At 47.3% G+C, this 26,201-nt stretch overlaps 1 protein-coding gene across 3 annotated transcripts in view; it reads left to right on the top strand.

Annotated features, from left to right (window-relative positions):
- slc30a6 (solute carrier family 30 member 6) overlaps nt 1-26,201 on the top strand; it is a 200,178-nt gene that overhangs the window by 113,926 nt on the left and 60,051 nt on the right. For 2 of the 3 annotated variants that reach the window (XM_070888660.1, XM_070888662.1), the window contains exons 6-7: nt 1,138-1,203; nt 16,628-16,708. In XM_070888660.1, the coding sequence (XP_070744761.1) occupies nt 1,138-1,203; nt 16,628-16,708 (147 nt within the window). The remainder of the gene's footprint in view (nt 1-1,137; nt 1,204-16,627; nt 16,709-26,201) is intronic. The other variant, XM_070888661.1, reaches the window with a different exon arrangement.

Genomic DNA, 26,201 nt, shown 5'->3' with positions numbered 1-26,201 from the left:
TAAAAATTTAAGTTTCTACTCACCGACTGCAGCACTGGGAGACCTCCAACAGCGTGCTGGGACGGGGCCCCCCCAGTGCCCCCCTCTCTGTCTCTGTCAATCTCTCTCTCTCTCTCTCTCTCTCTCTCTCTCTCTCTCTCTCTCTCTCTCTCTCTCTCTCTCTCTCTCTCTGTCTGTCAGTGTCTGTTTCTAACGGCGGGGGAGAGGAGGGGAAGATGGAGGGGGGGAGGCTGAACTGGCCCGGCCAACGAGAGGAAGCCGGGCCAAAGACTTCGGGCGGGGTCCGCCCCGCTGAGAATGTGAGGAGGGCAGGGGGAGCGGACTGGACCTGAAGTGGGGTGGGGGGGGGGGGCTGGGGGGAGAGAGCAGACTGGACCAGGAGCTGAACGGGGGTGGCGGGAGCTGACTGGACCGGGAGCTGAAAAGGGGCGGGGGAGATGGCGTACTGGACCAGGAGCTGAAGGTGGGGGGAGGGGGCATGAGCGGCAGGCAGCTGAATGGCAGTGAGCCCATTCGGCCAGGGCTAGTGGCGGCGTGCTTCGGGCCCCTCCCGCACAGCCTCGGCAGCCTGGAGCTACTGCACATGCACGCACACTCTAGTGCGCATGTGCAGAGTGCCGGGACCTGGCTCCGCCCCCGACCTCTTGAGCAGTGCTGCGCCAAGGGCCTGGAATGTTCCAGCAGCAGGGAGAAAACGGAAGTAAGTTTTAAGCGCGGAAATCAGGCGGGGCTCGCAGGGCTGCGCCGTTCTGTGAAGATGCAACCATCTTTCCAGCCAGATGGTTGCACCTTCACAGCCTAGTGTTGACTGGGTCACCAGCCTGCATACAACTGAAATGAAGTTTCATCCATTTTCTGCTCCACCCCTGAATGGAGCATGCTGCCCGAAACTTGACCCCAAGAAGTGGTGGATAATTATGCCACAGGATTATGTTGATTTATTGGGCAGAGTTTAGAATTGTAAAATATAGTTACCTCTGTACACCCTATTAAATCATTTTTGTGTGAAATGTTGCCGATTTTTACAAAAGAAAAGAATTTCATAAGCAGGTCTGAAGCATATGAATACAGTTGGCTTTGCTTGCTTCAACTATTTTTCAGTTCCGGCTTTTTGACATTAATCTGTTTATTTCCTAGCTTGGTGACTTACTTAATAAGTTTCTGGGTGACCTTGAAGAAACCTAGTCCAGGGTACTCTTTTGGGTAAGTGTTGTACAGCACTACTCTGGACACTTTTTAAAAAAAAACTTTGTACAATGTAGCCCCTTTGACGCATGGTTGTTTTGATGAGGACGTAATATCTTCTTTCCATTCTAATGAAGGAGAAATGTTTAACCCATTTAAGACATTTGTTTTCATGGATGCCAGTTTGCAAAGTAGCAGCTTTCCAGCCAGATGGTTGCATCTTCACAGCCTAGTGTTGACTGGGTCACCAGCCTGCAGACAACTGAAATGAAGTTTCATCCATTTTCTGCTCCACCCCTGAATGGAGCATGGTGTCCCAGCAGGATGTTCTATTTTGTAAAGGAAAGGAGTGGAGGCAACACTGGCTCAGTTGGCATGCGCACACCGGTCAATTGACCCTGTAGCGGACGCTGTAATGTGATACCTGAGCCAGGTAGGGCTACAGAACTCCAGGGCACTGTTGATAATTGAATGGAAGCCTGGTTCATTAATGGGACCTGTCACTGGGGGCTGGGATTTCATCTCACTGGCTCTTGATAAATTAACAAGCTAATTTTCTCATGGCTTAATTGGTTCTGACTGGTCAAGCAGTGGGAAACCTACCAGTACTCCATATGCTGGTGATCTACATAGTTTTCGCCCATTAAAATGGCAGCCGTACCCGAGCAAGCACTTTGGAGTCCCTGATCTTGGCTTTTATTAATCTATGCCTAATATCTTTGGATTTGGATAGCGAGGTGTGTTCAAGTCCAGTGGACGTAAAAGCCCCCATGGTACTATTTCGAAGAAGAGCAGGGGAATTATCCCCAGCGTCCTGACCAGTATTTACCCCTCAATCAATGTCAGAAAAACAGATTATTTGTGGGACCTTGCTGAGTGCATTTCCTGCATTACAACAGTGACTACACTTCTAAAGTATTTGGTTGGCTGAAAAGCACTTTGGGATGTCCTGAGGCCCTGAAAGGCACTATAGAAATGCAAGTCTTCCTTTCTTTCTTTCTCTTTAGTGAGGTGGGAGCATGCTTTCCACATTGGACAAACAGAAACATTGCCAGCATGGATTTTTCAGTGGCTCAGTTTGGAGACCTGACCATGATGATGAGTTTCTGTTCATGCTGGGGGTTAAACTGAGCAAATGTACATTGTGTTCCGGAGAGCCTGAACTTACCTGATGTCAGTCATGGCTCATTGGAAGCACATTTGCCTCTGAGTTGTGGTTATAGACTCAAGTCCCACTCCAGAGACTTGAGTGCATAATCCAGGCTGACACTCCAGTGCGGTACTGAGGGAGTGCTGAACTTTTGGAGGTGCTGTCTTTCAGATGAGACATTAAACTAAGGCTCCATCTGCCCTCTGAGATGGACATAAAAGATCCCATGGCACTCTTTCGAAGAAGCGCAGGGAAGATTTCCCTGGTGACCTCACCAATATGTATCCCTCAACCAACATCACTAAAACAGATTATCTGGTCGTTGATGTATGCGGGTCCTTGCTGTGCGCAAATTAACCGCAGCGTTTCCTACATTACAACAGTGGCTACACTGTAAAGCACTTTGGGATGTCCTGAGGTAGTGAAATGTGCTATATAAATGCAAGTCTGTCTTTTTTCTCTGGCTTTAACATAATCATAGAATAATAGAATGGTCACAGCAATCCAAGGATGCATCCCATCCGCTCTTGGTGATTTTGTCGACATTAAGTACAGCCAGACTTTCTCATACATTGTCTTTATCAATTTTTATCCTATCAAATGTCTCTACAACCCCCCCCCTTCACTGTCTATGGTAACATCCTCTTTCTTGGTACCTCAGCCATAGCCTCATAGGTTTCCTTTTGGTCCCTAATCGGCCTAATTGTAGTAACACCCGCCCTCCTGCATGGCTGAGACATGGACCATGTACAGTAGACACCAAGTCGCTGGAGAAATACCACCAACAATGCCTCCGCAAGATCCTACAAATCCCCTGGGAGGACAGATGCACCAACATTAGTGCCCTCGACCAGGCCAACACCCCAGCATTGAAGCACTGACACTTGATCAGCTCCGCTGGGCAGCTCACATCGTTCGCATGCCAGACGCGAGACTCCCAAAGCAAGCGTTCTACTCGGAACTCCTTCACGGCAACCGAGCCAAAGGTGGGCAGAGGAAATGTTACAGGGACACCCTCGAAGCCTCCCTGAAAAAGTGCAACATCTCCACTGACACCTGGGAGTCCCTGGCCAAAGACCGCCCTAAGTGGAGGAAGTGCATCTGGGAGGGCACTGAGCACCTCGAGTCTCATCGCCGAAAGCATGCAGAAATCAAGCGCAGGCAGCGGAAAGAGCGTGCGGCAAAGCAGTCCCACCCACCCTTTCCCTCAATGACTATCTGTTCCACCTGTGATGGGGACTGTGGTTCTCGTATTGGACTGTTCAGCCACCTAAGGACTCATTTTAAGAGTGGAAGCAAGTCTTCCTTGATTCCGAGGGACTGCCGATGATGATGATGAATTGGCCCCACCCCTCTAACTACCCTTTTATTAAAGAAGACTTTTGAATTACTATTTATGTTGGCTGCCATTCTATTCTCATACCCTCTCATTGCCTCATTTTCTTTTTCACTTCTCTGATCTTTCTATATATATAGCCTGATTCTCAGATATATTTGCAACCTGACATCTGTCATAAGCGCTCTTTTTTTTTGTTGCTTCATGTTCTCTACCTCTTTCATCATCCAGGGAACTCTGACTTTATTTGCTCTACCTTTCCCCGTCGTGTGAATGTACTTTGACTATACCCACACTGTTTCCTCTTTAAAGACAGCCATTGTTCGATGACAGTTTTGTCTGCCAATCTTTGATTCCAGTTTCCCAGGCCAGATCCGTTCTCATCCCACTGAAATTGGCCTTCCTCCTGTTGTGTTCCTGACACAGATGAGACTGTACACAGAGAGATTAAAGTAACAGTGACCTCAGTCTTTATTAAGACACTCCAGAGTGAGGAACAGGCCTTAGGGGCCGGCTTATATACAGTGCTCCCAAGGGATGCTGGGATCCCTTGGGACTTCAGGGGATGCACTCCCTGGTGGCGGAACATGGGAGTGCATGCTTTACAGATATGCATCACCCCCCACCCCCCCACCCCCACAAAGTCAAAGTGAAAACTATTTACAAGGTGAGCCTTTCTTTCCCTGGTGGACCGCCTCGGTACAAATGTCTGTTCTGGTGTGTTGGCTTTGCCATTGCTGGGCTGGCGTGTTGTTGGCCCTGCAGGACTGCTGGGTGAGCCTGGCCTTGCTGGGCTGTTGGGCGTGATGGGTTCGATTTCCTGGTCCGCGGTGGTGTCATTGATCCTTTGGGTGTATTGTGGGCTCAAAAGGTGGTGTCTGCTGTGGGTTGATCAGGGCAGTCTGTTAACGGCAGCCTCCTTTGGTCCAGGTGCTTTCTGCAAATTTGCCCATTGTTTAGTTTGATTACAAACACCCTACTCCCTTCTTTAGCTATCACCGTGCCCGCGATCCACTTGGGACCATGTCCATAGTTTAGCACATACACAGGGTCATTCAAATCAATTTCCCGTGACACAGTGGCGCGACCATCGTTTACATTTTGTTGCTGCCGCCTGCTCTCGACCTGATCATGCAGGTTGGGGTGAACCAGCGAGAGTCTGGTTTTAAGTGTCCTTTTCATGAGTAGCTCAGCCGGGGGCACCCCTGTGAGCGAGTGGGGTTTTGTGCGGTAGCTGAGCAGTACTCGGGACAGGCGAGTTTGGAGTGAGCCTTCTGTAACTCGTTTAAGGCTCTGTTTGATTGTTTGTACTGCCTGCTCTGCCTGCCCATTGGAGGCTGGTTTGAATGGGGCAGAGGTGATCCCATTGCGGGTCATGAATTCTTTAAATTCGGCAATGGTGAAACATGGCCCATTGTCACTGACCAGTATGTCAGGCAGGCCGTGGGTGGCAAACATGGCCCTCAGGCTTTCAATGGTGGCGGTGGCGATGCTTCCTGACATTATTTCACATTCAATCCATTTTGAAAAAGTATCCACCACCACCAGGAACATTTTACCGAGAAACGGGCCCGCATAGTCGACATGGATCCTCGACCATGGTCTGGAGGGCCAGGACCACAAACTTAGTGGTGCCTCTCTGGGCGCATTGCTCAACTGAGCACACACGCTGCATTGCTGTACACAGGACTGTAAGTCAGAGTCGATACCGGGTCACCACACGTGGGATCTGGTTATCGCTTTCATCATTGCTATACCCGGGTGTGTGCTGTGGAGATCCGAGATGCACGTCTCCCTGCCCTTTTTGGGTAGCACTACGCGGTCACCTCACAACAGGCAGTCTGCCTCAATGGACAGCTCGTCCTTTCGCCGCTGGAACGGCTTGATTAGCTCTTGCATTTCAACGGGGATGCTGGCCCAGCTCCCATGCAGTACACAGTTTTTTACAAGGGACAGCAGAGGATCTTGGCTGGTCCAAGTCCTAATCTGGCGGGCTGTGACAGGTGATTTATCATTTTCAAACTCTTCTATGACCATCAACAAGTCTGCGGGCTGCGCTACCATCAACAAGTTTGCAGGCTGTGCCATTTCCACCCCCGTGGTGGACAATGGTAGCCGACTGAGAGCATCCGCACAGTTCTCGGTGCTTGGCCTGTGGCGGATGGTATAGTTATACGCTGATAGCGCGAGTGCCCACCATTGTATGCCGGCTGAGGCATTAGTATTTATCCCCTTGTTTTCAGCGAACAGGGATATGAGGGGCTTGTGATCTGTTTCCAGCTCAAATTTGAGGCCAAACAGGCACTGATGCATTTTCTTTACCCCGAACGCACATGCTAATGCCTCTTAATCATGTTGTAGGCCCTCTCGGTCTTTGACAAGCTCCTGAAAGCATTGGCGACAGGTTGCAACTTTCCCGCAACACCTGACTCCGTACGACGACGCATCACATGCTAGCACGTGTCTTTTACACGGGTTATACAATACAAGCAGCTTATTGAAGCATAAAATGTTTCTTGTTTTCTCAAAAGCAATTACTTGTTTTTTTCCCCATACCCAGTTCTCAACCTTTGCGCAATAACACATGTAGGGGCTCTAAGAGGGTGCTTAACCCCGGTAGGAAGTTACCAAAATAGTTGAGTCCCAGGAACAACCGCAGCTCTGTGACGTTCTGTGGCCTGGCCGCGTTCCTGATAGCCTCTGTCTTGGCGTCTGTGGGTCGAATGCCATCCGCCGCGATCTTTCTCCCCAAAAACTCCACTTCTGTTGCCATGAATACGCATTTCGACCTCTTCAGCCGCAGCTCTACGTGATCCAATCGCTGGAGGATCTCCTGCAGGCTTTGTAGGTGCTCAACAGTGTCCCGACCCGTGACCAAATATGTCGTCCTGAAAAACCACCGTGCGACTTGAGTAGGCTCTCCATGTTTCTCTGGAAGATCGCTGCAGCCGACCGAATTCCAAACGGGCATCTGTTGTACATGAACAGTCCCTTGTGTGTGTTGATGCAGGTGAGGCCCTTCGAAGACTCCTCCAGCTCCTGCGTCATATAGGCCGAAGTCAGGTCGAGCTTGGTGAACGTCTTGCCTCCTGCCAGCGTCGCAAATAGGTCGTCTGCCTTAGGTCGCGGGTATTGGTCCTGCAGCGAGACATGATTAATAGTTACTTTATAATCGCCGCAAATCCTGACCATACCATCACTTTTGAGTACTGGAACAATCGGGCTGGCCCACTCGCTGAATTCCACTGGGGAGATGATGCCCTCGCGTTGCAGCCTGTGCAGTTCGATTTCCACTCTCTCCCTCATCATGTGAGATACCGCTCGCGCCTTGTGGTGAACGGGTCGAGCCTCTGGGACCAAGTGGATCCGCACCTTCGCCCTGGAAAAGTTTCCAATGCCTGGCTCAAAAAGAACATAAGAATTAGGAACAGGAGTAGGCCATCTAGCCCCTCGAGCCTGCTCCGCCACTCAACAAGATCATGGCTGATCTGGCCGTGAACTCAGCTCCACTTACCCGCCCGCTCCCCATAACCCTTAATTGCCTTATTGGTTAAAAATCTATCTATCTGTGATTTGAATACATTCAATGAGCTAGCCTCAACTGCTTCCCTGGGCAGAGAATTCCACAGATTCACAACCCTCTGGGAGAAGAAATTCCTTCTCAACTCGGTTTTAAATTGGCTCCCCCGTATTTTGAGGCTGTGCCCCCTAGTTCTAGTCTCCCCGACCAGTGGAAACAACCTCTCTGCCTCTATCTTGTCTATCCCTTTCATTATTTTAAATGTTTCTGTAAGATCACCCCTCATCCTTCTGAACTCCAATGAGTAAAAAGACCCAGTCTACTCAATCTATCATCATAAGGTAACCCCCTCATCTCCAGAATCAGCCTAGTGAATCGTCTCTGTACCCCCTCCAAAGCCAGTATATCCTTCCTTAAGTAAGGTGACCAAAACTGCACGCAGTACTCCAGGTGCGGCCTCACCAATACCCTGTACAGTTGCAGCAGGACCTCCCTGCTTTTGTACTCCATCCCCCTCGCAATGAAGGCCAACATTCCATTCGCCTTCCTGATTACCTGCTGCACCTGCAAACTAACTTTTTGGGATTCATGCACAAGGACCCCCAAAGGGAACGAAATTTGTTAAGAACCTGTGTACATGAGGCCCCATCGACATGTGATAGCGCTCGGATGTCATCCCAGTTCCAGTGGATTTTGCCCAGCCAGCTCCTTCCAAGCAGTGTGGGGCCATCGCCCGGGACAATGCAGTTCGTGCACCTTGCCCTCGTAGGTGATCTTGATCATGGCGCTGCCCAAGACAGTGATAAGCTCTTTGGTGTACGTTCTCAGTTTCGTGTGAATGGGGCTCAGGGCTGGTCTGAGTGTCTTGTTGCACCACAGTCTCTCAAACATCTTTTTACTCATGATGGATTGGCTAGCGCCAGTGTCCAGTTCCATGGCTACAGGTAAGCCATTCAATTTTACATTTAGCATTATAGGTGGATATTTCGGCGAAAATGTGTGCACCCCGTGTACTTCAGCATCTGCCTCCTCTCTGAGGCTCGAAATTGCTTTGGTTCACCATGGATCGATCTACCTCTGCCACGTGGTTAGCGGGTTTTGCAGAGCTTGCAGCTCGTCTGCAAGCTCGTTGGAGGTGCCCTATTGTTCCACAGCTCTTGCAAACATACCCTTTGAAGTGGCATGAATAGGCTGAATGGAAGCCTCCACAACGCCAACAAGGTATGAATTGCCTTGCATTCATCCTTTGTTGGGGACTCTGAGTCATCGGGATCACCTGAGGCCTGCTGGCAGTTGCAGACTCGTGGTTTCTGACCTGTACATTTCTGCTCGCAAACACAGTTCCAGTTAATTTATGAACATTGCTGGCACTTGTGTGCTGAGAGATTTGTTTTGTGTTATCACTGGTGGACATAAATGCCTGTGCTATCGCAATGGCCTTACTGAGGGCCGGTGTCTCTACAGTCAAAATTTTCGTAGGATGGTCTCGTGGCCAATGCCCAGTACAAAAACTCTGAACATTTGCTCCAGGTAGCCATCAAACTCATATTGTCCTGCAAGTCGCCTTAGCTCGGTGACGTAGCTCGCCACTTCCTGACCTTCAGATCGCTGGCACGTGTAGAACCGATACCTCGCCATCAGCACGCTCTCCCTCGAGTTAAGATGCTCCCGAACCAGTGTACACAGCTCCTCATACAACTTATCTGTGGGTTTCACCGGAGCCAGAAGATTCTTCATGAGGCTGTAGGTCGGTGCCCCGCAGACCGTGAGGAGGACCGCTCTCCTTTTTGCAGCGCTTCCTTTTCCGTCCAGCTCGTTGGCTACAAAGTACTGGTCTAGCCGTTCTTGATAGGCTTCCCAGTCCTCACCCTCCGAGAACTTCTCCAGGATGCATCTTTGCATTGGATTCGTATACTCTTCGCGAGTTGTTGTGTCCCTAACACAGATGAGGCTGTACATAGGAAGGTTAAAGTAACAGTGACCTCAGTCTTTATTAAGACACCCCAGTGAGGAACAGGCCTTCGGGGCCGGCTTATATACAGTGCTCCCAAGGTTTGCTGGGATCCCTTGGGACTTCAGGGGATGCACTCCCTGGTGGCGGAACATGGGAGTTCATGCTTTACAGATACACAACACCTCCAATTAAACATTTTTAATCTAGATTGCACCCCGACCGTTTCCATAGCTAATCTAAACCTTATGATACTATGATCACTGTTCCCTATATGTTTACCTCCTGACACTTGCTCCACTTAACCTACCTCATTTCCCAGAACCAGATCCAGCAATGCCTCCTTCCTTGTCAGGCCGGAAACATACTGATCAAGAAAGTTCTCCTGAACACACTTCAGAAATTCTTCCCCTTCTCTGCCCTTTACACTATTACGATCCCAGTCTATATTAGAATAGTTGTAGTCTCCCATTATTACTACTCTACAGTTCTTGGACTGCTCCTTAATTTCTCTGCAAATTTGCTCCTCTATATCTTTACCACTATTTGGTGATCTATAGAATACATCTAATAGTGTAATGGCACCTCTATTATTTCTGATCTCTAGCCATATAGATTCTGTCCTTGACCCCCTCCAGGGTATCCTCCCTCTCCAGCACTAACATTCTCCTTAACCAATACTGCCACATCACCTCCTATCTTTCCTTCCCTATCTTTCCTGACCTTATAACCAGTCTTCGATTCCAGTTTCGCAGGCCAGATCCGTCTCATCCCACTGAAATTGGCCTTCCTCCAATTAAACATTTTTACTCTAGATTGCTCCCCAATCTTTTCCATAGCTAATCTAAACCTTATGATATTTAATACCCAATCCTGCCCTTTTTTGAGCCAGGTCTCGGTTATTGCCGCAACATCATATTTCCATGTGACTATTTGTGCCTGTAGCTCACTTGCCTTGGTTACTATGCTTCGTGTGCTTTACATGCACTGTAAACCTGGCTTAGACCATCATGTATTCTCTCTCAGTTGGACCCCACCTATTTCTTACTTTAGTGCTTTCTGCCTCTCCCAATCCTTTGAGCAATCACCTGTCACTGACATACAATTGCTTCCTTCTACACCATATTTAGCAGCACAACAATACAGCTTGTTCCTGCTCAGTCTAGAATTCCAATCCTGCTGCCTTCACAATTGCATGCAGGCTATTGGGTAACCTCCATAGCAAACTAGAATGCATGGTTCCAGTCCGCTCCCTTTAAATTTAAAAATCTTAATGGACGTCCGCCTAAAGGATTGTTTCGAGGTTTTTTCAAATCTGATGATATTCAACCAGATTTCTAAACTAGTATTTTTTTTTCTTTCTTTGAATGTCATGTTAAGCCAGCTGGTGAAAACATTGTACACTTCAGTGGACACATTTGATCTGGTTGTTTAGAGGGTGACCCACAGAGCAGAAGACTGCTTACATTACTGGCATGAGAAAGTAATGCAGCAGCTTAATTTCAGTCTGTAGATTAACCATGTAATTCACTGAAAAATGAAGCCTTAAACAAACTGTGCCTACATGTGCTGTTCCCTGGTTAAGTGCAAGTTCTAACTTGCATCAGTGTTCTACTGGATGAATCCACACTCTGGATATTCAGTTAACAGTAGCATATTCAGTTACAAAGATCATTGCTTATCATATTCCTATACAGTGGAACTTCTATTATCCAGACGACATGGAGATTCCACTGTATAAACTGAAAACTTTTTTGTTCTTTCATGTGACTGTTAACTCTGAAAGAGCAGCCAGTAATGGAGGGGAGAAAATAAAACAATAGTTATGTTCTTTTAGGGGATAACCATCTCACCCTGCATGACTATCCCTATTGCTTGTACATGGAATCTCTGTAATGAACTTCTCTTCTCCCCCTGCCCTTTGCACCCATATTAAACATTAGTTGGTTTTGTTATCTTTCTCTGTTTTCAGTCTATGGGCTAGAGAATCTTTTTCTCCCCATTTTAAAGTAATATTCTTGGATAAGGCTATACAATGGGCTTATTACTCTTTGATATTCACAGAAAAAATTCCCACCCCATCATTGACTTGCTTCCACGAGAGTTCACAGATGTTTCAATGAAGGACCTGATATTCCAGACCTGAACTCCAGTTGAGTGGGTGGAAGATGCCTGTGCGTGAATATTTTTTAATGTGTGGTGACCATTGCACATCAGCCACCACACGGGCTCAACAGAGCTAGGCCTTTATCCAGTGGCAAGGATCAACCAGGACGACTGGAGACTTGCACGGACCTAGTGCGCGTACATATCTCAGTGTGGGCAGGTCCGTGCTGCCCCTGGGCCCTTGGTTCTTCTGGGCCCCGAACCCTCATTCACCGCACCTCCGCCACGATGTTCCAGGGCCCGGCGCTCCAGCTCTATTTATAGCCCCAACCTGCGGTGGTGTTCTCACACAGGTCGGGGCAGCCCACAATGTTCCAGGGCCCGGCGCTCCAGCTCTATTTATAGCCCCAACCTGCGGTGGTGTTCTCACACAGGTCGGGGCAGCCCACAATGTTCCAGGGCCTGGCGCTCCAGCTCTATTTATAGTCCCAACCTGCGGGGGTGTTCTCACACAGGTCGGGGCAGCCCACAATGTTCCAGGGCCTGGCGCTCCAGCTCTATTTATAGTCCCAACCTGCGGGGGTGTTCTCACACAGGTCGGGGCAGCCCACGATGTTCCAGGGCCCGGCGCTCCAGCTCTACTTATAGCCCCAACCTGCGATGGTGTTCTCACACAGGTCGGGGCAGCCCACAATGTTCCAGGGCCTGGCACTCCAGCTCTATTTATAGTCCCAACCTGCGGGGGTGTTCTCACACAGGTCAGGGCAGCCCACAATGTTCCAGGGCCTGGCGCTCCAGCTCTATTTATAGTCCCAACCTGCGGGGGTGTTCTCACACAGGTCGGGGCAGCCCATGATGTTCCAGGGCCTGGCACTCCAGCTCTATTTATAGTCCCAACCTGCGATGGTGTTCTCACACAGGTCGGGGCAGCCCACAATGTTCCAGGGCCCGGCGCTCCAGCTCTATTTATAGTCCCAACCTGCGATGGTGTTCTCACACAGGTCGGGGCAGCCCACAATGTTCCAGGGCCTGGCACTCCAGCTCTATTTATAGTCCCAACCTGCGGGGGTGTTCTCACACAGGTCGGGGCAGCCCACAATGTTCCAGGGCCTGGCACTCCAGCTCTATTTATAGTCCCAACCTGCGGGGGTGTTCTCACACAGGTCGGGGCAGCCCACAATGTTCCAGGGCCTGGCGCTCCAGCTCTATTTATAGCCCAGATGGTGATGTTCTCACACAGGTCGGGGCAGCCCATGATGTTCCAGGGCCCGGCGCTCCAGCTCTATTTATAGCCCCAACCTGCGGTGGTGTTCTCACACAGGTCGGGGCAGCCCACAATGTTCCAGGGCCTGGCGCTCCAGCTCTATTTATAGTCCCAACCTGCGATGGTGTTCTCACACAGGTCGGGGCAGCCCACAATGTTCCAGGGCCTGGCACTCCAGCTCTATTTATAGTCCCAACCTGCGGGGGTGTTCTCACACAGGTCGGGGCAGCCCACGATGTTCCAGGGCCTGGCACTCCAGCTCTATTTATAGTCCCAACCTGCGGGGGTGTTCTCACACAGGTCGGGGCAGCCCACAATGTTCCAGGGCCTGGCAGTCCAGCTCTACTTATAGCCCCAACCTGTGGTGGTGTTCTCACACAGGTCGGGGCAGCCCACAATGTTCCAGGGCCTGGCACTCCAGCTCTATTTATAGTCCAGATGGTGATGTTCTCACACAGGTCGGGGCAGCCCATGATGTTCCAGGGCCCGGCGCTCCAGCTCTATTTATAGTCCCACCCCATATATGTTGGCTGGACTTGCGATCGGGGAAGCCATCTTTGCCATGTTTCTGTAGCTTGATGGAAAAAAAACAACATTCTTATTCAAAACCCCCAGCAGTTGCTGCTGCTTCACTGGGAGCACTGTATATATAATATAATTTATTTTATCGGGCAAATATTATTCAAAGACGGGGCCTCATTCTGGAGAATTCCTTGAGGTTGTTTAACAATGAGCGCCATTCTTTGAGGCTATTCGTACCCAGGTTTCTATCAGTATAACTGTTGAATTGGCCAGTGGGAGGTGTGTAAAGAGCTGATGCGGTTGACTCACCTCTTTTTAATGATAACCTGTCTCTGGCTGGATATACAGCAACTCCAAGTAATTTACCCGAGATCAAGAACTTAAAAGCAAATCTATCTTCTTCAACTGCACATTTCTATCACTGGGCCACCTGAAAACTATTCTGGAAACTTCCATGTTCTGTCTTGAAATATTTCTTGTGAAATGCATCACTATCTTTCCTGTAATGGATCCTAATCCAGGAATTTACTTTGGGGAATCTGGGTTTACATCAATCCGACTGATGGGATGAAAATCCGCTCTAACGCTATGGTGATGTGGGTCAATAGCGTGAACGTGACTCTAAATTGATCCTAAGTGGAAACATGACTCACAAAGGAAAAGGATAGCAGAAGTGCAGTAGAGATCCTGTAATATGGTTGTGGCTCTTCTCCCTTCCTCCCCAAATTTAAATGTTCTTTATGAAACCCAGGTGCTTCCCCAAGCTCGTTCGCCTCCTAATGGCTTCCTGATAAATTGGCAGGGGCCTGGAAGCAAGCCTCCCATTTTCTTGGCTTGTGAAGGTGGGTAGCATTAGATGATGTTGTGGCTTCTCCTAAAACGGCGCAGCCTGGACCTGGACGCCCGTTTTTCGCGCCACAAAGTGCGCCTAAAAAAAACTCACCTATTCTCCGGCTCCCTGCAGCTCTGCTGGAGCTGGGCGCGGCGCAGCACAAGCTGTAGGGGGCGGAGCCAGGTCCCTGCGCTGAAAACAGTGCCGGGACCTCTGCGCATGCGCGCTACAGTGGGCGCACATGTGCAGTAGCTCCAGGCGCCCACAACTGTGGGTGGGGCCCGAAGCACACAACCGCTAGCCCTGGCTGAATGACCTCACTGGGGCTGCGTGGTTAAGGCTCACCTCCCACCTGACCCGACTTGACTCCCGGACCCGACCCGACCCCCAGCGACCCCCCCCCCCCGCAACCCGAACTCCGCTTCTCTTCCCCCACCCCCGGCAACTTGACCTCCGCGCCCCCCTCCCCCCAGCGACCCGACCTCTGCGCCTCTCTCTCTTCCCCCCCCGGACCCAAGACCCGACGCCACCTACCTGTAAATCCAGCCTGAAGTCTTGGGGCTGGCTGGTCAGCCTCCTTCTCTCTCCCTCCCTCCCCTCCCCTCTCCTCTCCTCTCCCCACACCCCCCCCCCCCCTGCTGTCAGAAACACAGACACTGACAGACAGAGATAGAGACACACCGGGGGGGCCGTCCCAGCACGCTGTTGGAGGACTCCCGGTGCTGCAGTCGGTAAGTAGAAAATGTTTTATTTATTGATTTTTTTCATTTTTTATAAAAAATTTTTGGTTGATTTATTGATGTATTTATCATTTATTATTGATGATGGCTCTTTATTTGTAAAACTGATGTGTTTAATGTTTGTAAACTTCCCTTTAAACCACCCCCCCCCTCCCATTCCCTACGCCTGATTTGTAACCTATGCCTGATTTTCTAAGTGTAGACAAGGTTTTTCTGAGCGTACAAAAATCTACACTCCATTCTAAGTTAGTTTGGAGTATGTTTTCACTGCCTAAACTTTCAAAACGGGCATAAGTGGCCGGACACGCCCCCTTTTGGAAAAAAAAATCTGTTCCAAACTGAAACTGTTCTAACTGACTAGAACTGAAGCAAACTAAATGCCGAGAATTGCAATTTCTAAGATACTCCATTCTAAACCAATTGCTCCAAAAAAACAGGAGCAACTCAGGCTGAAACTTGGCCCCTATATTTCTGCTCAGCACGCTTCAGATCAGAAAGTAAGCTAAGAGGGAGATACTGACATTCTGTGGTGCTAAGTTTTAGTGCTTCAATACTCAGCATTTACCGGAAATTACAAATCCAATTGCAGTTAAACCCATCTACAAACCAGAAATTTGGTCTGATCACTAACTTAACATGTGAAATAATTGAACGATCTACGAGAAAAGACGATAGTTATGGTATAGCCTTTCCAGCAGTCATCTGTCTATTTTTTTTTAATTGTATTTTTATCATTCTTTTTCTTCTCACTCTCCCACCCCACAAAACCATAGTCTTGCTGCTCACCTTCCCCAGCTGAGCACTTTGGCTGGAAACCTGCTCCTAAACCTCCATCAGTGCATCAGACAGCTACTAGAAGGTGCACCACAATGTACCAAAATAGCCATTGGTGACTGCCCCTCCCTAAAACAGAGCATTTGAGACTGAGAGCTTAGGTTGTGGGGTCCTGCATCCCACCACCAGGTATCACAGAATATGAGTTCTGGTGCATAGTGACACGTGGTTCAATGGTAGTTCCTCTCTAGACGGATAGGGTAATAAATTGTGCTACTTTGATCTTTAGTCTTTTTTATAAAATATTAAAAGTTACATAAAATAACTTTTCAACATATTACAATAACTAGTTTTGTCTACTGTATTTTATTCATGAATGAATGTTTTTTGCAAAACATGATAACAGGCACTGGTGGTCCAAACTACTTCTATGGCCTGAAGAATCTCCTCATAATGTTTCATTAATGATCCAGCTTTTGCTCATATATAGATATATATAATACTGGCGTTTATAAAGTGCCTTTCATGTCATCCCACTGCGCTTTATAGTCAGTTATGTACTTTTGAAGTGTAGTCACTGTTGTAATGTAGGAAACGTGGCAGCCAATCTGCACATCGCAAGCTCCCACAAAAAGCAATGTGATAATGACCAAATATTCTGTTTTAGTGATGTTGATTGAAGGATAAATATTGGCCAGGGATAACTAATAGCATGGGATCTTCTACATCCACCTGAGAGGACAGATGGGGGCTCGGTCTAATGTCTCATCCGAAAGACGAATCACATTGAATGATTTTGTTTTTAAGTTGCTTCCTGTAGAAGCAACATCTATGTGAGGTGGGGTGAGGGGGAACTTCAAACAAATAAAAATTGCAATTTTTTTGTAACTTCCTGAAATTTATTTTTAAATGGTAAGTTTCAGCTATATATAATATGTAGTTTTGAATGTTACAGTAATTTATTTTCAGGATGAGATCTACAACAAAAGTATTGAAAATGACTTTATACATTTTCTCTGCACAGAATTGCATTTTGCAGTTGAAATCTGGAAATATTAATTCCATTGTTTGCTGAACTTAGGTTTTATCATTGAGGGGAGGGGTGCAAATCCTATGTTAGAGCGATTTTAGTTCTGTCTTGCACCTATTTCTGCTCTGCAAGGAATAGCATATGCATTACTGAGAACCATGCATGGATTGTTTTACAATCGTGACACTTGTTTTCCTGCCTGATGCTTAAATTTCAGGTTTGAGAGGTTTGAAGTATTAGCAGTGTTTGCTGCCACCGTCCTGGCACAGCTTGGGGCTCTCTTTATACTCAAAGAAAGGTAGGAATGTGGGTCTCTTTCCTTTTGATTGACACTTAACATTTTATCATGGAAATTTATCCTGACCTGACATGCATCGGGCTAATCAATATTTTATGAATGCAAGAACACAATTGTTCCTTTCAGCATTAGAGCAATAATTGGGGAATTTGAGAGTATTTTAGAATCGTGCCAAAAAAGCGGGAGGAGGGGGGGGCGGAGGTGACGTACTTTGTTGGCTGCGCTTTTGTGTTACTTTAAGGTTTTATCCCGATTCAGAATGATTGATGAGGGAATCCAAAGCAAAAATTTAGTAAATACAAAGCCCAGCAATTGCATTTAATATCCATTACTGTTTAATAAAATTGAAAGAATCCTAAAGATTCTAATTTCTGGAAGCTTTTCCTTTGCAATGAATTCTTGGTTAGTGTGAGAAATAGTGGTTTTGAAGCTAGAAATAGTGCAACATATCACATCTTACTGTCCTGAACATGACTAGCCTTACTTAATTAATGAACCAATCAGTCAATAAATAAATGGATAAATAGAAGGTGCTGTTATTGGACTGTCATAAGCATACATGACTCTTTGGATGCAGAAGGGGGCCTTAGCTTCAACAGTAAGTTTTAAAGACTGTGTTCAAATATATTGGCCTAATGCGTTACATTGCTTGTGCTTCCTGATTCTCTAATTTTCTACTTGAATTTGGATTTCTCCCTCCATGCTATGTACCAAAGAACAAGGCAGGTGACTTAGTCCAATTGCTCTGCAGCCGACCATTTGTAGTGCGAGAGCAATTTGAGTTTATTTACCTCTGTATTTCAAAAGTTATTTTTCTTCTCTCCTGGTTTGGCCCTTTCCCCTTCTGCTCCTTCAAATTATTCCAGGCCTATACTTATTCCCTGACGAAGATGATGACCTTGAGTTCTGCTCCTAGGCCTCTACCATTGCTATTCCATTGATAGCCGCTAGGAGTATTCAAGGCCAGCCTCACATGATGGGCTTTAGATCTTCATCTCCTTGTCCCCTCTTACTCTCCTCCTCACCCTCCATGTAGGAAATTCTTGAGCTTTGTTTATTGCCTTCCTTTGATAGCCTGACGGGGAGTTCCCGCTAAATTTTATTTTGAATGTGCGGCTCATTCAAATTTCCGCGCATACTCGGTTTTTCCATTTAAAAGCCATTGAGATACTTGCAAGGGACTTTCTGATTGCTGCTTGCACATGCAGCTTAATAGAAACATTGCTGGTAGGTATTCAACTCACCATATTGGGCATCACATCCATGAACCATCATCATCATCATCATTGGCAGTCCCTTGAATTGAGGATGACTTGCTTCCACGTCAAAAAGTTCACAGGTGTTTCAATGAAGGACCTAAAATTCCAGGTCCAAACTAAATTTTGAAGGATGGAAGATGCCTGTGTGTGGATGTTTTTAATGTGTGGTGACCGTTGCACACCAGCCACCACACTGACTTGACAGAGCTAGGCCTTGGTCCAGTAGCAAGGATTAACCAAGACGACTGGAGACCTGCGACACGGACCTAGTGCGTGCACACATCGCAGTGTGGGCTGGCCCGTGCTGCCCCTGGGCCCTCGCCTCTCCTGGGCCCCGATCACGTCCCTCTACAATCTCTCACCGCTCCTTCTCCCCGACCTCGCCGCTCTTGCAGTACCTGCCCACGCTCCAATCACCGACCTGGACCTTGATGACATCCCTTTTCACTGCTGTTGCTCTCCTGCTCCGGCACGTGCTGCTCCCTGGAGTGATAGGCCACCACGCTGCTCCTTCCGCTCCCCGACCTGCTCCGATGGTGCTCGCAGGCTGAGGGCCGCACAGACTGTTGGTATCCCTTCTGGCATAACACAGGATTTACCTAGACTGCCACTTGCCTTTAATTTTCATCAACCAACACAGTTGTCAATTGGGGAAAGGGGCTGATCTAAAAACAAGAATGCATTTTTTATTAGGTTCATTCTGAATAGATGAACTAAGATGGACAGACTGGCCTTCCTTATCTATAATTATCTTGTAATCTTCTTTTTTTTTTTAAAGTGGAATGTGCCTAATTCAAACCTAAAAGTGAAGATTAAAAGAATCAAACTTTCCATTTGTAATATTGCTTTCCTTCCCCTCCTTCAATGAAAGTACTTGTCTGATGTTGTACAGATTTATAGGTACCAACAACCAACAAATGCCTCATCCTTGCATGTAAGTTGCAATAATGAGTATTGGCAGGCTGGTTGGCTATTGGGAAGGTTGTGACAGCTGAGCTCAATCTTGTCCCAATCCAAATATCAGACGTACATTTCTGGCATAGTTATCAGGAGCAGAAGACCTCTCAGATTCTCCCCCCACTCCCCCCCCCCCCCCCCCCCCCCCCAACTATCCCCTACTCTCCCTCAACCACAGGGACATAGAAAAACAAATGTTTGTGTTCTGACTGAGATTAAGTAAGGGTCAAATTGATGATGCTCCTGCTACATGTTTATCAGTACCACATCAATTTGTTGTACAATATAAATTAATTTAAAGTATTTATTGGCTTTAGATTTGAGTCTAGATGCCATAAGGGTCTAAAGTAAAATGAATTCAGACCATATCCATTACATCCCCAGTGAATGAGGCCACTGTTGTTTTTAAAAAAAAAAATGCTATCAAATGGAGTTGTGTGTGCCCTTTTGAGGTTGGGCATTGGTTTTATTTTCAGGATAATGCAGACAAAGCTATTCATTGCATCTGCTCCGTGCTACAGATGACCTGGATTGCTTGATGCTGTAGATAGATGTAGGAAAAACAGGAAGTCAGAGTTCAGAAATATCTACGTCCTAAATCTGTGTACTCTGCAGTATATCTACAGCATTGCCCATTTTAAAACTACATTGTCAAAGCTTCTGGAGGCACTGTTAAAATAAGATATTTACAATCCTTTAGTTGCATTTACCCCTGAAAAGTTTTGAAATATGCAGACAACATTCAATTATCTGAATGCACTGTAGAATGTTAATGGTTTCAGAGAAAATCATTTGTGCAGTTGTCTGATCATAGAAAGTACCTGCTGCACAAGAAATTCAATGCTGAGGGGCTTCTGAAACGTTGCACCGTGCCATCAGTCCCCTAATGGCTGTTGGTAAATCCCTAGTGAATGAGGCCATAGTTGGCCTGCATAGTTAACACATGCAGACCATCCCAAGTTACATTCCCAATCTCTACTGAATTAGCTGATCCCAGCTGGAGCAGACTTCGGGGTTTTGCAATTGACCTTGCCCACATCTCCCCCTCCCCCGCCCCCAGGGTAGGGAAAGGAAAATCCAACCAGGGTTCCTGTACCAGATTACTATACAGCAAGTGGTCACTTGGGCTTGGTAGTTACACTCTACTATGAGTTTGCACCTTCGGAAGAGAAGGGGTGAAAATTTGGGAGGACAGGCGTTTCTGCGGCCGCAGATGTGATTCGAGGGTTGTATGTTGCCTCCCTGGTGCCAGGGTCAAGGATGGCACTGAGTGGCTGCAGAACATTCTGAGGCGGGAGGATGAACAGCCAGACATAGTGGTCCATATCGGTATCAACGACATAGGTAGAAAGAGGGATGAGGTCTTGCAGGCAGATTTTAGGGAGCTAGGAAAGAGATTTAAAAAGCAGGAACTCAAAGGTAGTAATCTCCGGATTACTCCCGGTGCCAGAAGCTAGTGAGTATAGAAATAGGAGGATAGAGCAGATGAATGCATGGCTGGAGAGATGCTGCAGGAGGGAGGGCTTTAGATTCTTGGAACATTGGGGCTGGTTTGTGGGGGAGGGGGGGGGAAACAGGGGTTAAATTAATTTGACTGGGGGATAGGCACTAGGATGTAGCATTAGAAAGGAGAAACAAGGTGCACAAAGGATTAGGAGAGACAGATAGTACTAGAGTAAGAAATAGTATGGTATTAGGTGTGGTCAGATTAAGAGAGAATACAAAAAGTTTTAAGATTGATTTACAGTGCTTGTGTGTGAATAAACAAAGTGTGGTAAATAACGGTGAGCTGCAGGTGCAAATAGACCCATGAATATGATGTTGTGGCAATAACAGATCTGGCTCAAAAAAGGGCAGGATTAGGTACTAAATATTCCTGGATATAAGGTGTTCAGGAAAGATAGGGAAGGAAGGAAAGGAGCTGGGGTTACAGTATTGATTAAGGAGAATATTGCAGTGCTGGAGAAAGAGGATGTCCTGAAGAGGTCAATGACAAAACCTATTTGATTAGAGTTGAGAAACAATAGAGGTGCCATTACACTATTGGGTGTATTCCATAGGCCAGCAACGATTAGGAAGGATATAGAGAAACAAATTTGCAGGGAAATTAGAGAGGTGCAAGAAGTGATAATGGGGGACTTCAACTATCCTACTATAGACAGGGATAGTAAAAGTGTAAAGGGCAGAGAGGGGGAAGAATTTTTGAAGTGTGTTCAGGAGAACTTTCTTGATCAGTATGTTTCCAGCCCAATGAAGAAGGAGGCATTGCTGGAGCTGGTTCTGGGGAATGAGGTGGGTCGAGTAGAGCAAGTGTCAGTAGGGAAACATTGAGGGAACAGTGATCACAGTATCATAAGGTTTAGACTAGCAATGGAAAAGGACACGGAAAAATCTACAGTAAATATACTTAATTGGAGGAAGGCCAATTTCATTGGGTTGAGAATGGATCTGGCCCAGTTTAAATTGGAATCAAAGATTGGCAGGCAAAACTGAAATTGAACAATGGGCTGCCTTTAAAGAGGAGATGGTTCAGGTACATTCCGAAGAGGGGAAATGTAGGGTAACCAAAGCCAGAGCTCCCTGGATGACGAAAGCGATAGAGAGAAAGATGAAGCAGAAAAAGGGGGCCAATGACAGATGTCAGGTTGAGGCACAAATGAGAACCAGGCTGAATATAGAAAGTTCAGAGGGGACGTGAAAAAGGAAATGAGAGGCAAAGAGAGAGTATGAGAACAAATTGGCAGCTAACAAAGAAGTGAATCTAAAAGTCTTCTATAGGCATATAAATAATAAATGGGTAGTAAGAGGAAGGGTGATGCCAACTAAGGACCAAAATGGAGACTTGAGCATGGAGCATTGCTGAGGTGCTAAGGGCCCAAGTTTCGGGTGGAGTTGCTCCTAGTTTTTTGGAGCAACTAGTTTAGTTTGGAGAATGTTAGAAATTGCAATTCTCGGATATTAGTTTGCTCCAGTTCTACTGAGTTAGTTGAGGTTGGCTTTCGTTGAGGTATTTTTTTTTTCAAAAGAGGGTGTGTCCAGCCACTCAGGCCTGTTTTGCAAGTTTCGGCAGTGAAAACTTACTACAAACTAACTTAGGCTGGAGTAAGTGCCCACTTCTGTAAGTTCAGAACAACCTTACCTAGAGGTAAGCTCAGTGCAGGCACAGCCGGAGAGGGGTTGGGAATTAAACACAAAAAGGACTGAAGCCTTAAACACATCACTTAAAATGTCCAAAAACCTCTTTTGATGATATTTTGCCTTATATCTGCTGAATGAGGATAGTTGCTTCTCTTTTTATAAATAAACAAGTGTAGCCTCCTGGCTGAGGCAGGCACATCAACACCTAATTATGGAAATCATCATACCCCATTAATCCAACCTATTATTTGAATGACTCACCTCATTTGTAAAACTAACTGTTTGACATTGTGCCTCCGTCAGGGACAGACTGTTAGAGTAACGTGTTGTAAGCCACCCTAACCCACCATTGTCTCCCACACCCCCAGCAGCACTCTTTCCGCCCCCCCACACGTCCCAACCCTTTGCTCTGTGTGTCCCTCCTTACTCCTGCACTCCCAACAGCACTCTTCCCCTCCCCGCTCCACCCCCCAGCCCCCAACCCAACCCCTCGCAGACAGCAGCAGGACCAATCTGTGTGTTTCAGATACTGTAGTGCAATTAGTCGCTGGCTTCCTCGGACCATGGACACCCATCCCACTCCAGCAGGAGAGATCTCCGAGCCACGACACACCACACCAGCATGCCCCTCGGTCATGGCTAGGTGCAGGAGGCACGCATGACTGAAGGGATGAGGGATGTATATCTTTTGCAGGTGTTCCTTAAAGATTGTGTTTGGTATGTTAATGGACCAGGAATCAGTTGTAATGTTAAGTAATGAACTTTATTGATATGCTTACAATGTACTTTACTTTAGTGCAATAATAATAAAACCATTCTTGTCATGATTCTGTCTCAATGTACAATACATTTCATTGAAATCTTTACAATGTACTTTACTGCAATAAAATCACTGTTGTATCAATTTTGATTTGACTCTTTCCGATCACTTAACAACCCCAAACATTTATATAGTTCTAAAGTTAGAAAACGTAGCAAACAATTTCAATCTGTAAACAAAATTACTGAACAACCATAAGATAACTTTAACGCAGTAAATATAAATAACTTACTAAGATCACTTAAAAACTCTATGATCACTTATATACTTGTACAGTTACAAAAATTAATACACAATTTCAATTTGTAAACATTTCCAACAGTGGCATCAAATCTACTACATCAACACCAGCAGCAAAGAAAGGCTGCACCCAGCACTCCTCCACATCTCGGTGCATGTGCACTGCCTCATGGGGAGGGGGTGTAGGGGAAGAGAAGGGGTGGTGGGGTGTAGGGGAATAGAAGGGGTCGTGGGGGGAAGAGAGAGGGTGGGGGGGGTCCCTGCTTGTATCTCTACAGAGGCTGATACTGGGATTGCAGTGGGAGGGGCATTTGATTGGTAGGGAGGTGTGCGCTTATTGCAGCAGCTAACTTTTCAATGGCCTCTGCCAGCATTTGCACTGGCCGTGCCATTCCCGCACTCAGTTCACGTGGCATAACTGCTATTTGCCCACACAGCGCTGTCAACTCATCACCAACCCCTCTGATGGTGCCCTCGAGTGAACGGGTAAGGTCATTGCCCTCCACACCCAATGCAATAATCTCAAGCCCATTTGTTGAACGCTGCATCTCAGGAGAGCCTACTCAGGTTCTCCTTACTCTCCCCCCGGCTCTGCCTCATGGCACCACTCCAGTGCGAGGCGCAGGGCGGGACAGTGGGGCCCTGGGTGTTCCACTCTGCATTCCACCACCGCCACCACCACTGGGACCCGCTTCCTCTGACACTGGGGCCCTGGGTGTTCCACACTGCATTCTACCACCACCACTGGGACCCGCTTCCTCTGATAATGGGGCCCTGGGTATTCCACGTGGCATTCTACCACCACCACCGTGACCCTCTACCTCTGAGAATAGGGCCCTGGGTGCTACAAGCTGCATTCCACCACCACCACCACCACTGGAACCCGCTTCTTCTGACACTGGGACCCTGGGTGTTCCACACTGCATTCTACCTCCACCACCGTGACCCTCTACCTCTGAGAATGGGGTCCTGGGTGCTACAAGCTGCATTCCACCACCACCACTGTGACTCTCAACCTCAAAGGATGTGAAACCAGAACTTGCATCACTAAGCGCGGATGGGTACGCGAGGAGACGATGACATGCCGCATCAGAACTTAAAGCACCATGGAAGGATGGGGGGTGGATGAAGGAGTGGAATGTTGTAGGAGAATTCATGGTATTCTCTGGGATAGTGAGGCCCTGCACTATGAACTGATCCATATTGCGATTGACATTCTTCCCTGAACACGCTCCTCCTCCCCGTCACCACCTTGGTCTTGATCGCATGCATCCGACTTTTCCTCTGAATCTTCTGGATTGACATCATGTTCTGCAAAATATAACCGAACAGTCAAATAGTTAGCAGCACAGGAGTGGGCAGGATGGGTGACATAGATAGTCTCGCACATAGCAGGCAAGGTAGCAGGTTGATTTAAAGAGTCACGATGCATTTTCAGGACTTACCCTCGCCCAAGCATGTGGGCCCAGCTTGTGCATCACTGATTGCCTTTCTCCAGGCACGACTCATCATGGCAGCGACCCTCTGTTCCAAGGGTGTCTGTGGGTGCAGATTTGGCGGGCCTCCTCCTGGTCGTGTTCTTTCCCTTTTGTTGTGAGCCAATTTCTTCTGCAATGATGAAAATATAACTTTTAAGAGAGGGTGCCTTTCTGCCGGGTGGGGAATATACAGCTGGTCACATTTAGAATTGCAATTCCATTGAGAAAATGAAGATATTACTTACACTAACGACTTGACCAAGGTCCTGCCATTTCTTTTTACACTGGGCTCCAGATCTCCTGGTATTCACCACTGCGCAGTATTCGTCTGCAAGCAGGTCCCAGCGTTTCTTGATTTCTTTGGGTGCCACCTTTGTGCGGCCTCTGTTGCTGGTGTCCAGCTCCTGCCATCTACCCTCAATGACATTAACTAGTGTCTCGACTTCGTCATGCAAGAAGTTCTTCGTTCTCGCTGCACGTTCTTGCATTGCTGTACAGGCACTGGATTTCCACTCAGTGATTATTAAAAACACAGTCCTTTTCTTGCATGCACGTGTGCAGCACCCCTTTGCACTCCAAGAATCACTTAAGATTTTTCACTCCTTCCCTTCCTGCACCCATAAATCACACAGCTCGCAGTAACAGAGTGCCACGTTTTCCCTTTAAATGTCCTTGCTTGCACCTATGTGGTACCTTTGCACAAGAAGCAATAAAATAATGTTCAATCCTTTTCCTACCTGCAACCAGAAATCCAAGCTAGCTTTAAATGAGTGTCTGCCACGTTTTCCCTTTAAATGTCCTTGCTTGCACCTGTGCAGCACCTTTTCAGCACTCCTCTGCACAAGAATCAATAAAATAATGTTCAATCCTTTTCCTACCTGCAACCAAAAATCCCAGCCAGCTTTAAATGCGTGCCACGTTCTCGCTTTAAATGGCCGATTGCCAAGGTCGAGGTTCCATTGCGCACGTTGCAACGCGCACGCGCAACGATGCCGGCTGCATTTAGACACACGGGCTTAGCCCCGCCCACCTGCAGAGTACTATAGGCTTGCTCCGCCCCAGGAAGACAAAGCTGCGCTGCGCTGCGCCGCGCCACGGTCCAGGAGGACCGGAGAATTGCAGTAATTTATTCCGGCGCACCTTCGAGCCCAGGCAGATCACATAAGTCTCGGAGGTGCGCTGTATTCAACAGATGCCGATAATGAGTACTTTGCATCTGTCTTTACCAAGGAAGATGATGTTGCCAAAGTCATAGTGAAAGAGGAGGTAGTTGAGCTACTGGATGGGATAAAAATTGATATGGAGGAGGTACAAGAAAGGCTGGCTGTACATAAAGTAGAATGCTGAGGAAAGTAAAGGTGGAAATTGCACCATAATCCTCCAATTCTCCTTGGATATGGGGCTGGTGCCAGTGGAATGAAGATTTGCAAATGTTGCACCCTTTTTTGAACAAGGGTGTAAGGATAAACCCAGCAAATACAGGCCAGTCAGTTTAACCTTGGTAGTGGGGAAGATTTTACAAATGATAATCAGGGACAAAATTAACAGTCACTTGGACAATTATAGATTAATTAAGGAAAGTCAGCATGGATTTGTTAAAG

Source organism: Pristiophorus japonicus, chromosome 9 (genome assembly GCF_044704955.1).
Source record: "Pristiophorus japonicus isolate sPriJap1 chromosome 9, sPriJap1.hap1, whole genome shotgun sequence".
Lineage (NCBI taxonomy): Eukaryota > Metazoa > Chordata > Chondrichthyes > Pristiophoridae > Pristiophorus > Pristiophorus japonicus.
Note: the sequence above shows the minus strand (reverse complement) of the source record. Positions and strands in the feature narration are given on the sequence as shown.